The sequence below is a fragment of the Acomys russatus genome, chromosome 8 (assembly GCF_903995435.1).
Source record: "Acomys russatus chromosome 8, mAcoRus1.1, whole genome shotgun sequence".
Taxonomy (NCBI): domain Eukaryota; kingdom Metazoa; phylum Chordata; class Mammalia; order Rodentia; family Muridae; genus Acomys; species Acomys russatus.
The window spans coordinates 12939969-12953512 of record NC_067144.1 but is presented as its reverse complement, the minus strand read 5'-3'; the positions used below and the strand labels follow the sequence as shown (position 1 = coordinate 12953512).

At 39.6% G+C, this 13544-nt stretch overlaps 1 protein-coding gene across 4 annotated transcripts in view; it reads left to right on the top strand.

Annotated features, from left to right (window-relative positions):
* Nucleotides 1-13544, top strand: part of Fgf12 (fibroblast growth factor 12) — a 540804-nt gene that overhangs the window by 358709 nt on the left and 168551 nt on the right. For all 4 annotated transcript variants that reach the window (XM_051150804.1, XM_051150803.1, XM_051150805.1 and 1 more), the window contains one exon: nt 5152-5255. In XM_051150804.1, coding sequence (XP_051006761.1) covers nt 5152-5255 — 104 coding nt within the window. The remainder of the gene's footprint in view (nt 1-5151; nt 5256-13544) is intronic.

Sequence of the window (13544 nt, the reverse complement as noted above, 5' to 3'; positions counted from 1 at the left end):
AACCTTTAAAAGTCAGATTAAAAGCAATTATTTACATTTATAACTGGGAAGACTGTCTTTCCAGAAGGAGATAGAAGACAAATAAAGACCAAGTCAGTTCTAGCTAAAAGCCAAGAAGAAGTTAGGAAATGGCAAAAACCCAACAAAACAACAACAACAACAACAAACAAGCAAACCAGCAAAATAAACAAACAAACAAAAACCTGTATTCTGCTTATTGTGGTGGACGGAGTGGATGACAGGTGATAAGTTATAGATGCAGGCAGGTGTCACGTTGTAAGAGATCAGGACAGAAGAAACAACAAGAAAATGGCGTGAGCAGATGCTATGAATCTGGAGCATGCGGTGGAGTCCAACAGTGTCCTTTCTAAGGGGCTTGAGGCTGAAGATCACTGTAGAAAGCCTCACCCAGTGCGAAGGGCATCTGTGGGCCAGAATTTGATCTCGATGAGGCAGCGGCAAGGCTCTTGCCATTTTCTGAGACTTTAGGAGGCAAGATAAAGATCTTTCCTAAGAAAATTGATTCTGTGCGCAGGTGCCTGCATGTGTGCACATACATGTGCACTTGTGTGTAGATAAAGATAACTCCAGTCCTCTGGGTTGGGGTTAGCAGGTGTCTTTGGATTGCCTGACGCGGGTGCCGGGAGCATAACTCTTGAATACTGCAAAAGCACAGCTTAACTGCAGAGCCAGGCCTCTGAGCCCAGAGGAGCAGATCTTTAGTTAACACTGAGAAGGCTTATTTAAAGTTGTTTACAGAATCGTTGTGGGGTAAAAGCTAAGTCTCTCGAAGCAGTCTCTTTGAAAACCATCATTATCTTGGTTTATGGAGGATGGTCCCCATTTCTGTTACTCACTAGTGTGCATGCGCTCTTTAAGCCTCTCCAGGAGGGATAGCTTAGAATGGCTTTTCTGTTCTGCTCCAGCTACAACAGCCATACTCCCAACTTCTGACACAGAAGTCTTTTCTTAGGGGACTAGGGAGTTGTCATTATTTTCAGGTCTCCCCTTCTTTAATCCCAAGAACCATTTAATTTGATATTTTCTAGTAGATGCTTTTATTTACAATATACGTGTCCCTTGCATTTCATCTGTACTTTGCACACTAATTCTGCTCCCAGTAGCATTCCCTCTCAAGAGTAGGGAAGGTTTTTGCATTATGTAAACTTAAATAATAAGGGCGATTTTGTCTCCCAAAAGCAAGGTTTAATACTTGAGTGCTGGACTGCTGCCATAGTCCCACTCTCAGGGACTCGGCTTCTTCCATGCATCTGCTATCCCTCTCTTGGGAGTAGCCTTTGTTTTCAAGTTGAGAATGGTCTATGTGTATGTAGCACCATCGAAACAGCAATAGGACAAAATGTTGAGAAGAGGTAGTGAAGGAAACTTGTCTTTTAGGAAGGGTTCTTTAAACATACAAAGACCTGGCTGGCTGCATGAGATAGTGTCTGTAAGAGCTACTGCTAACCATAGCACGTGGAGGAAAATCAGCTAAGATGTATATTTGTTTGTGACAACCCAAGAACAGATATCTTTGGAAATTAAATGTTAAATGATACAAAGAAGAAATATATATATATATATATATATATATATATATATATATATATATATATATATATATATAAGACAGATAACTACGTTAGTGATCTAGAGATCCCCATCCCCTTTTTAAAAGAGTACATTTCACCTCAGTTACCTCTTTGAATTTGTTTGTCATGAACATTGATGCAATCCTCATTCTGCCAGGAATTCTTCATGGCATTTATGGACTAGGATCAAATACAACTGATGATTTTATAAGCATCTTAAAAGTGCCCAGCTATGAAATTTTATCTTCTGAAGCATTAAGCAAGTTACTGAGTACAAACTAAAAAATTACTAAGGAAATAATGTTGAGTTTTTTTTAAACATATGTCGGATCATAACCTATTATTTAGAATTATTAAACACCAGGTTAGGAATATGCCTCAATGAGTAAAGTGTTCGCTGTACACATGTGAGGACCTGCGTTTGAATCCCTGGGACCTATGAATAGCCAGGTGTGATAATGTGTAAGTAAACACAGGAGCTCCTCTGGTGAGGTGGGAGACAACTATAAAATACTTGTAAGTTCCCAGGGCAGACAGCCTGGCATACATAGCAGAGAACAACCCAGAGATCCTGCCTCAAAATAAGGTGGAAGAGAAGCCTCAAACTTCCACATGGTCCCTGTGGCTTATGTGCATCCATGATGTCATGTATATACACAAAAAGGAATATTTACTGCTAATGTTAAATAACTCTATTTGTGAAACACTTTTATGAGCATTGTGCTTTCTCTCCTCCTCTTCCTTCTCCTCCTCTCCCTCTTCTTCCTCCTCCTCTTTCTCCTTCCTCTAGACTTGTACAGCACAGTGTTATGCCTGCTTTACAGATAGGAAACTAATGATGGTTAGAGAGTATGTGGAGCTCAAAGTCATGTGACTTTGAGTGACTGGAAACATCTACCTGCAAGACTATCTTCTTATCTGCACTGCTTCTCCAGTCTTCACGTCTCCCAGTCCTCGTGTCCGTTTCGTATAGACTGAGTTCCTATGTTTATTGACATGATGAGCTTTCTCATTTCTCATCTCATTCAAGAATCAATCTAACCTTCTCCTTTTCTAAGTGCCATGTCTGGTCTTGTGCTCTGTGTAAACATTTCCTGCATTCCTCAAGCCACCGAGCCTGTCCATGCTTTCTACAACATATGAAGTATCTATGGACAAGAGTATATTACATTTAATTATAGAAATAAATTGTACACTGTATTAGGTTATTCCGTATGTAACCTAACAACCATAGGTGACCTTTGTCTCATTAAGTAGCCTGTCTTATATTTCTTACACAATTTAAAATGTGCAATTTGACCACGTCCCCTGGAGGGGGAGGCCTGGTGGCACTCAGAGGAAAGATAGCAGGCTACCAAAAAGAGACTGGATACCCTATGAGCATGTACAGGGGGAGGTAATCCCCCTCAGGAACAGTCATAGGGGAGGGGAATAAGGGGAAAAATGAGAGGGAGGGAGGAATGGGAGGATACAAGGGATGGGATAACAATTGAGATGTAATATGAATAAATTAATAAAATATATTAAAAAAATAAAATGTGCAAGATCACTACTGGGTCTATAGGAAGAACTGAACTTACCTCAACTTAAGTAACTATTACAATATAGTATTCCATGACACATAAGAAGACAGGCTTAAAAACGGGCTAAGAGACACTTAACTAGTGTTAGATAGTCTAAGGCTTAACCCTCTGCAACTCTCAACTGAGCATTTGAGTAAAATCCAAACACCTTATATGCTTGTGTTTGCATTGTGTGTACAGATAGCTGGCTGGGAGAAGCCAGGTGGAAGCAATTGGGTTAATTGATGGATGTACTCTATTAAAATTTGACAGGATCAGAATGGATGGAATTTTATCTAAAGAGAGTAGATGGGGACCACTAGTCAGTTCATTAAGGAGAACTGTAGGAGATTCTCTTTTACAGACATTGTCATGAGACATTGAATGCCCCTGTGCAATGCTGTCTATAAGTCTAACTAGGTGGCTGCTTTCTTCCCGTGTGTGACACAGATATGTTCATGGTCGTACTTTCTGCTTATACTCTTTCTGTAACCTGAGAAGCAACTGGAACCAGGGCTGTGGCATAGACTTCATAGCAAGTCATTGCCAGAAGGAACATAGGGCATAGTCTTTGTCTTTTCTGGTCCATGCATTTGTTTTTCTCTGTGTGGACACATTGGCTTAGTATTCTGAGCTACAGACAACTTGAACTCACATAGACTACAGTCAAACTCTTTGACTGTTGTTTGAATCTACTTGCCAAACTGTTTTCCGGTTGTTTGAATCTACTTGCCAACTTAATTTTTAATGTCCTATATAGTATGCTTTACTTTGGCTATGACATGTATCTGTTTTCGCTCAAACTATCTACAATTTCCTGATCACTTGTTTTGGTTACTGTTCTATTCCTGTGTAGATTCACCAAGGCCAAGGCAATTTATTCAAGAAAGCACTTAATTGCGACCTCATTCACAGTGTCAGAGGGTGGGTCTATGACCATCACGGCAGGGCACAGAGCATCAGGCAGGTAGGCATGGTGTTGTGCAGTAGCTGAGAGCTCACCAGCAGGAGGTAGAGTGAGTGAGCCTGGGCCTGGCATGGGCTTTTGGAACCTTAAAGCCCATCCCCAGTGACACACAACCCTTCCTCCAATCAGGCCACACCTCCTAATCCTTCCCTAAACAGTCAGTCCACCTAGGTAAGTCCAAGCACTTTCATTCAAATCACCTCATGGGTTAACAACATTTTCATTTACATGCAAAGATTCAAAAAGATTAAGAGACAAGCTCTCCCCACTGTTGCTCCCTGTCAGTCCATGATTGTGTCCACTGTTGCGCTCAAGACCTTTGCAGCACCACAGCAAGAAGACTGAAACGCCGGGCATGGTGGCGCACGCCTTTAATCATAGCACTTGGGAGGCAGAGGCAGGCAGATCGCTGTGAGTTCGAGGCCAGCCTGGTCTACAAAGCGAGTCCAGGACAGCCAAGGCTAACACAGAGAGACCCTGTCTTGAAAATCAAAGAAGAAGAAGAAGAAGAAGAAGAGGAGGAGGAGGAGGAGGAGGAGGAGGAGGAGGAGGAGGAGGAGGAAGAAGAAAGGGAAGAAGAAGAGGAAGAAGAAGATTGAAATGGGGTCTGTTATGCTTTACAGACAATATGTTACTGTTTCTTATGAATAACGGTTACTTTCTACTATTAAGAGGTTACTGTGGCAGATTATCTGTTAGACATATGACCTAGACATTCAGATCCATGCAGACCCTCACAGTCCTTCTAACCTAGGACTTTTGTTCCAACTCACAGCTCACTGGAGCTTCTGTGAGTAACAGAGGTGTTGCAGAGGTAAACCAAGGCAGTGCAGTTCTCCTTGTTTTCATTTTCTCATCCCCCTCCTGCCTTCTCCCCTTCCCTTTCCACCCTCTCTCCATACTATTTCCAATAAATAGATTTTGACACTCAGAATTGAAAGAACATTGCAAAAATCAAAGTGATTTATCCACACAGTCACTAATCTTTTCCTTTCTTCTTCTTCTTTTTATTATTTTTTTTTGCTTCTAGCTCTCTTCAATCTAATTCCTGTGGGACTACGTGTGGTGGCCATCCAAGGGGTGAAAGCCAGCCTCTACGTGGCCATGAATGGGGAAGGCTATCTCTACAGTTCAGTAAGTAGCTCGTGTGTGTGTGTGTGTGTGTGTGTGTGTGTGTGTGTGTGTGTGTGTGTGCGCGCGCGTGTGTGTGTGTGTGTTTGTGGTGTTAGTGAAGCAGTCATTTTAAGAAACTGATGTCACGTTATATTTTCAAATCTACGTTCAGGACTGATGTAAGGCTTTTACCATCTGGATGTTAGGGGTCATGTCCCAGGGAATGAATATGAATCAATTATTTTCCATGTTATATATTCTTACTGCTACCTTCAACTTCCAGAAAGTACAGTTTTTGAATTTACCCTTTGTTTAGTTCAATGAGTAAGATACTTTTTCTTTCACAGATGATATAGAGGGCTCACTTTATATTATTGTACAGGAAAAATTTTCATAGTCTCTGCTTTTGTCTGTGCTTAATAAGTCCATAGTAGTGCCTAATATGTCATATTCCCTAATGTAAAGAATTATCTAATATAAAAACAACTGAAATTTGCAGAATTAACTCTGTATTAAGAGCAATGACATCTGTGTATTGTGCACGTGTCAGCACAGTGTGTGTGTGCACGTGCACGCACACGTGCATGCGTGCATGTGTGTGTGTGTGTGCATACAAATAACTCTTTTACTTTATCATAACTTCTGGACCTTTAAAAGGATGGTGTTGGTCTCTCCCTTGTATAATATCTCTTCCAATCTACAAGTAAAAGTTGTGTAGTACCAGCGGCCGCACTGAGTGAGCATGGACATATTTTTAAATATCTGAGATATATTTTTAAGTTAATACTATCCTGGTTGGTCTCTCTTGAAATTTTAAATTCACACACTGGGAAAAATGTAGCTACTCTGAATAATTTGCATTCTCCTATGGGAATTTGCCTGTTTGTGATTCATACAAGAAAAAAATGTCCCTTGAAAATGACAGCTGAAGATGGCCACCCATTCCATATTCTCAGTGATTGCACAGGCTGCCCTGGAAGTCCACCTCTGTTTCTCAGCTGTTAAACTGAGGGTTAAACACTGAGTAGTGGTAGTGGACTTCAACTATCCAATGAGTATCTCATACCTTACACATGCTATTAGTAAGGCCTCTGTTATCATTGTATATTAAAGCCGCTATCATATGAATGTTCCCAACAACCTATGGTAAATATGGTAAAAAAGAATAGGCCAGTTACTCCTATGTGGTCAGTTTTTACATGTTGTTTCCCTTTACCTATATGTCACATTGTCCCCCATAAATATGTATGATTGTATTATTTTTTTTTCAGGTTTTTTTAAATTAATTTATTCTTGTTACATCTCAATGTTTATCCCATCCCTTGTATCCTCCCATTCCTCCCCCCGCCCCATTTTCCCATTATTCCCCTCCCCTATGACTGTTCCTGAGGGGGATTACGTCCCCCTGTATATTCTCATAGGGTATCAAGTCTCTTCTTGGCTACTTGCTGTCAAACACAAAATAATATTAAAAGTTAAAGGTGATAGTCTACTTCAGAGTGTATTCAGATTTGAATATACATTTACATGTGCTATACATGTGTACATATTTTCAAGTTGGTGCTTGTAATAATGTTTTTTAGTTTGGTGTTTCGAAACAGGGTTTCTTTGTTTAGGCTTTGCTGTACTGGACTCATTTTGTACACCAGCATGGCCTCGAACTCACAGAGATCCACCTGCCTCTGCCTCCCAGAGTGCTGGGATTAAAGGCGTGTGCCACCGTTCCTGGCTGATCAAAAATAATATTTAAAGATAGAAATATTTTCAGAGTGGCAAGCATTCATTTTTCATGCACGGTAGTATATATACTAACAGCTCTTTATGTAAAGTCATCAGAAAACGCTTTAACATTTTTCTCTAATTTTTTTTCAGCAACAGAGATTGACCTAGGGACTTGCACCTGCTAGGCAATAGTTTTATGCTAAGCTATAGCCCCTCACAAAGTCATTCAAAATAGAAAAAAATCAAAGGAAACATAAAGAAGGGTACTATGTTGAATAATTCTAGCTAGCTAAACAACAGTAAGGCAAACCTTGACTGGGGTCAGAACTACAATGTGGAGAAAGCCTGAGGATGGTGGTAAAGACTGAATAAAGCATCACATGGTTTGCAAAGGCACAGGGTGCAAGGCCGCAGAAGCTATGAGGCTTATGCCACTGAGCTAGAGTTCATTTTTATTGGCCAGTGGTTTGTGTATAGAATGTTTGGGGAGGAAGGGGATACAGGTTCATCCTCTAAACCTTTTTCGCGGTGCTATTCTTTCTACACTTCTTATTTAGAAACAAGGCTAGGTGCATGGGACCAGGGTCTTTAGCAGGGAGGCATTTTAAAGAAATGTACAGTTTTAACTGCAGTCAGAATTCTGCAATAGATCCAACCTCTTTGTAAAGCCATCAGTTATTTATTGCATTGCATACTTGGCGATATAAGATTGCTTTGGTCAGCTGTGTATAGGATTGCTTATTAAACCATAGTGCTTTCTTTGCTAGGATACCACGGCAAGTGCCTTAGGATTCTCAGTAGATCACCGGTGTGGCATAGGTCATCTCGTTCTCTCTCTCAAACCCCACCCTGTCTCTGGGCCAGACTGATAGGGTGAATGCTGGTTTTAACCAGTCCACAATGGGCCTAAAGGGACCAACATCAGAGCATACAGTCTCATTACACTCTGTCCTGCAGTTCCTCTGTTGGCTATGCTGCAGTGAGAGATGAGGGCAGAGGCCTGGGGGTGAGTTCGAAGGCTGCTGCTGACCTCAGCTCTCCTGTGTGTTTGCCATGTACGGAGACTTGAAGTCAGTTGGAAAGCAGCTTCGCGTTTCTTGTGCCCAGCGCAGTAGTGCACATCAGGAGACACGTGGAGGGAGAGTTGGTGGCTGATAAGACTGAAGAGGCCCTGGCGAAGCCGAGACCGAGAGGACTCAGTCGTGGGAGGGTATCTTGTCCATACTGCCTGGTCTCTGCTCAGATTTAAGCTGGAGGTATGTGTCCATGTTACCTTTGAGCTCTCTCCATTCAGTAAGAAGCTGGAGGGAGGAAGAATAGGAAAGGTGGGCTGATTTCTTCCAGGTGGAGCTAGAAGCAATTGATGTCTATACTGAAAATCCTGGAGAGCTAATTTATCTATACATAATGTTAGGTATACATATATATGCATATCTCTATAACTTATATATCTCATCTAGTTATACCACATGTATCTATATGCATATCTTTATAAGCCTATATCTACATAAACGTAGCTATAGACATATCTGACATGGTTTTTGATGCACCTGGGTTTGTTTTGTAATCACTGCATTTTGCATGTTGAAACCGACTTTGGTTTTTTTATCTTTTTAAACTCACTTGCATTACTGATATCTTCTCATTCTCCTTTTATGCTTCTAAACTCAAGCTGCATTTCTGTTCCTTTGGTGGTTTTCAGTTTACATACATACATACACATACGTACATACGTACATACATACATACTCACACACACACACACACACACACACACACACACACACACACACACACACGACTCCAAACATTCATGAGTGGTTTTGTGTTTCTGACTTCTAAACAGCTCACAACCTGTGTTTTATTTTCTTGGCTAGTGAGGCCATCTCAGCAATATGACTGGCTGTACTTTAAAAGGAATTCTTTGTAGACAGTGTTTGTATTTTACCAGTGTTTAAAAGCATTTTCTATGAACAGCTCTGTGTGTGTGTGTGTGTGTGTGTGTGTGTGTGTGTATGTGTGTGTGTGTATGTGTGTGTGTGTGTGTTTTAGTCTTGCTGCATTCCCTGTTTCTCTAACTGCCATAGTTTGTTATTCTCCATGTGAGGGTCTATGTGTCTGGAGGACTTAGGTTTGGTGTGAGCATCTCTGTGTAACTTGTGAGTTCCTGCCTCAGGAATCCATCTGCATGCTTCCTTCTATTCCTCCCTTTGACTGTAGTCCAGGTACCTGTGAGTGTCACACTGGACCAGCATCTCCCCTAGCATCCATGAGGCGCTATTCCACTGGTTTCCGGCATCTGTTGTTGAATGTAGGAATTTGTTGTCAATTTAATATTTCCTCTTAGGAAGTCTCTATGGAAACCTAAAAAATATTTTTCACTTTATAGTTCCTGCTCTTAAATTGTCTTTGCCTGTTAGGAATTTGTAGTGAACTTGTAATCCAGAGAATTATAATTCTCCAATTCTAAAAATATTAACTTGTATCCCATATCATTTCATCTCTCAATCACGCTTTCCAGTCTCTTGTGCTACTTCTGTGATGTAAGTTAAAAACATTCAAACTAATTGTGTTCAAATTTTATGCTGTTTTGTGATTTCAGTCCTGGTGTTTTTCATTTCTGAATGCTGAATGGCTTCTATTAATGCCCTCCTAGTCTTGATTTATTTCTTCCTGTTTTTAAAAATTGTATGGCTTTTTTCACTCTTTACAGAAAGTTATTAGCTTATCTCGTGAAGCATTTCTAACATAACTGGTCAGTGTTTCCCATTGTTATGATTTTGTATTTTAAGCATTAATTTTTCTTACTGCCATTTTATAATCACATTCTAGTTATATTTTAGAATTAATTCTTTAACAGTGTTTCAACTTTGGGACATGTTCTTCTCTCTTGACTTTTGATAGTTCTTCCTGTGAGGTATATATTGCTGTGCTCTCGCAACTTTTTGGTATCTTCTATCCAGCCTCCACAATCTCTGGTTTAGAGTAGTCTTAAGTCATTCCAATATTATCGTAGGGTAACAATGGGGTGAGTGCAGGAGCCTGAGGTGGGGTGTGGTTTTGTCTAGTTGCTCTTGTTGTAACAGACTGCACTGTGCTTCAGGGTTGGAGCTTCCTTTTTCATTGCAGGATAAACCAGTGTGGCCGGGCTCTAGTCCTTGCTTTGTGCAAAAGAACTTTAGTTAAGCCAGCTGACTTGGGAGGACTCTACACCAAATAAATTGCTTTCTTCAGGACTTGAAGCTAGGCTGGTCTGAAGCTGCAGTTAATATTGCGCCATTTCTATTCCACAGGAAACTTATGCTTGCTTTGGCGATGCTGATTCTAACAGTGATAGTTAGGCCTTGAGGTTTTTATTTTACTTGTCCTTAACCTCTATTTGGAGAGAGAGGGTGCATCATCCTATGAGCAGACAATAAATCAATCTGTCTGTTTCTCTCTGTCTCTGTCTGTCTGTCTGTCTGCCTGCCTACCTGCCTCTCTCTCTCTCTCTCTCTCTCTCTCTCTCCCTCCTTTTTGGCTAAAAGTACATAAAATCAGTTTTTCCATCTTAATATTTTTGCATGCCCTTTCCTGTTAATCATATCTATACTCTGGACAACAGCTCTCTAGAACTACCGAAGCATGCCCATTAAGACATTTTCCCCCTTTTCCCTCCCATGAGTTATGTCACTTAGCAAAATGCTATTTTCATCTGTGTGATAGCGTGCAGTAGGATTACTTTTGTCTTAAAAACTTAGGAAAATTCCATTATAACTATCTTTTTGTCTATTGAAAAACATTGAAGTTCCTTCTACTTCTTGGTTATGGGATTAATAGTGCACTAACCATGAAGATACCAGTACATCTTCACAAATCCTTTCATTTCTCTGGCTACCTGCCCAGAGATAAAGTAACTAGACCACACAACTCTATTTTAATTCTTTTGCAGAATCCCACACCATCTTCCATGCATCAACACTGTTTCATGTTGCTACCCACAACGCACAGTTGTTCAGATGCCTCTTTCCAAGCCAATACTTGACATATTCTGAGTTTAAAACTGTTTTTTTTTTTCTATTAGCATTGGACATCCCAGCACATATGATGTGCGCAAGCATAAGATGAGCCAGGATTTGATTTTCAATGCTCCAAAGAGTACTGACGTTCCATATGTCTCTTACGGTATCTTCTGCATAGCCTCCTGGGAGACTAACATATTTAATTCCTTTGTATGCTTTCCTTTGTTTGCTCTCGTGTTTTCCGTGTTTGTTGCAGAGTTAGAGCTACCTTATATGTGGTGGACATTTACCCTTTATCAGATACTACTTGCAAATATTTTCTTTCACCTTGCAGGTGGGCTTTTTACTTCATTGGTTGGTTGTTGTGTAGACATTTTATTTGGTGGTGTTCCCCAAGCTCTCCACCTTTTTTTCCTTTTTCTCTTGGTGTTGTATTGAGGGGATCATTGGCAGATTCATTGTCATGAGTTTTGATTCTAGTTTTCTTCTAGAAACTTTAACTTCACCTTATGTTAATCTATTTTGAGTGGCTTTTAAAAAATATGTTTTAAAGTGCCCTTTTAATTCTTTTGTATATAGCTATGAAATTTTCCTAGCATCATGCATTGAAAAATGTGTCTGTACTTGTGCCAGGGTTATACTGTTGGATTACTGTAGCTTTATGCATGTTTTAAGGTTAAAAAATATGAAGACAATTGCTTTATTTACTTTTCCATTTGTTTTTTTAGTTTATTTTGCCCTTTAGTATAAGTTTTTATTCTACAAAAGAGGACATTAAGATTTGATAAAATGATATTGGATATATAGGTTGTTTTAGATAATTTGGGAATTTCAATGATATTAAATACTCTGTCATGTGAACTTGGCATGCCTTTATTCATTTGTATCTTCTGACATTTTTATAGAAAGAAGTTTTTAAGTGTATAAGTTTTTAACTTCTTTGATTAAATTTAAACTCATTGTGCATTTTGAAAGGAATTTAAAATAGTTTTAATAAAATTAAACAACACTTTGGTTTTAAGTAGAGAAAATGAAAGCTCTTTCACACTCTGTGAAAGAACTGTCTGGAACAAGCATTTTATATAAAGTGTTCCTTATATACATAAATTACATTATTTACATACACATTAAGTGTCTAGGATTTAATTTTTCTGGTTTAACCTGTTCTCCCTTGATGTTTAATCTATATTATTACGTGCTTTATTCTCTTTGAGTTTAATATGTTTTGAAAATGCCTATGAGACCATCTAAACTTTCTTAAATGGTTATATCTAAGAGCGTCAAAGGAAGAAGGAACTATTTTCATCATGTACATAGAGGTCTGAGCTTAAAGTCTACCTCCTTTATAAATTTATTCACATTGAAAATTCTCATATGTAAGTAATTTGAACTGAAGCTTGTATTGATGACTAAACTATAGAGGAATATCGATGAGAATATATTGTAAGTCTAGATCATTTTCATACTGTGGCTGGGAAATTGGTTGTGCAGTGTTTTCAGTAATCACTGTGTAGATTGATATTTGTAATGAATATTCAAGGATGGTACTGCCGTACCATTGCTGACACTATCATATTAGCCTTTCTGTGTTCTGAATCTATGATATTCACAATCCTTCCAGTAGCCCAGCTCTAGTGACATGTCCATTGGAAATCACCATTGAATGAAATGAAATGCCCCTTTCACATTAACATGCCAGCAGTTGGCATCTCTCTTGCTATTGAATAAGCTTTGAATTCATCTTTGAGGCCCAAGACAGACATTTCCCCCCAGTCACAACAATGAGGATATTCTCTCGAATAGGAAATTCTTCTCTAAAAATCTGCATAGTTTAAATGCATAGCCCATTCTAATTATTAATAGGAAAATTTCCTACAAATAATTGGACAACTAATGATGGTTACATTGGGAAACGTCTTGGTGGTCTTTAGTTGGTGCTGGTTTATGCCTTCAGTCAACCTCAGATACCCCAAATATATCTGATGTACATTGGTGCTGTGTCACATGCCACTGTGCAAAAAACTGACCATGCAAGGCATGGGTGACTGAAACCTCCTTATCTTTCAAAAGATATTGTTGTAAGTAACTATTGTGAGGAGTTTGAGCCAATTAGAAAGTTAGATGTCTCTGTGCCCAAGACCACCTGCGCTTTTGACTTGGTAGTTGAAGTTTATGACACCAGTGCAAAGTCTGTGGGATTGACAAAACTATTTATTCGCTTAGTTGGCAATTCACTAGAAACAAACAGCACCCCTGTGACGGTATTGCTATGGTTATAAGTTATCACAGAGAAGAGACACAAGTTAAATCAGCCAAGGTGGGACTAAACGGACAGCTGAGGAGTAGAGTTTTGCAAGCAGCATGAGATCTTGAGGGTGATCCCTAGTCAAGGCAACCAAACAAAACAGTCAAAGGCATGAACACAGGATCAAGTTCTGCAGGGACATCAAATACAGAGCTCCTGTTCGCCTTTCTGTTGGGTAAAGACAGACACGTGTCACTGTTCTGCATCAGTGAGCAACGGTGGTGGCGTATTACTAACCTAGAAGCCCTTCTGGGTTCTGGGCTATGAGACTTCACTGGGTTT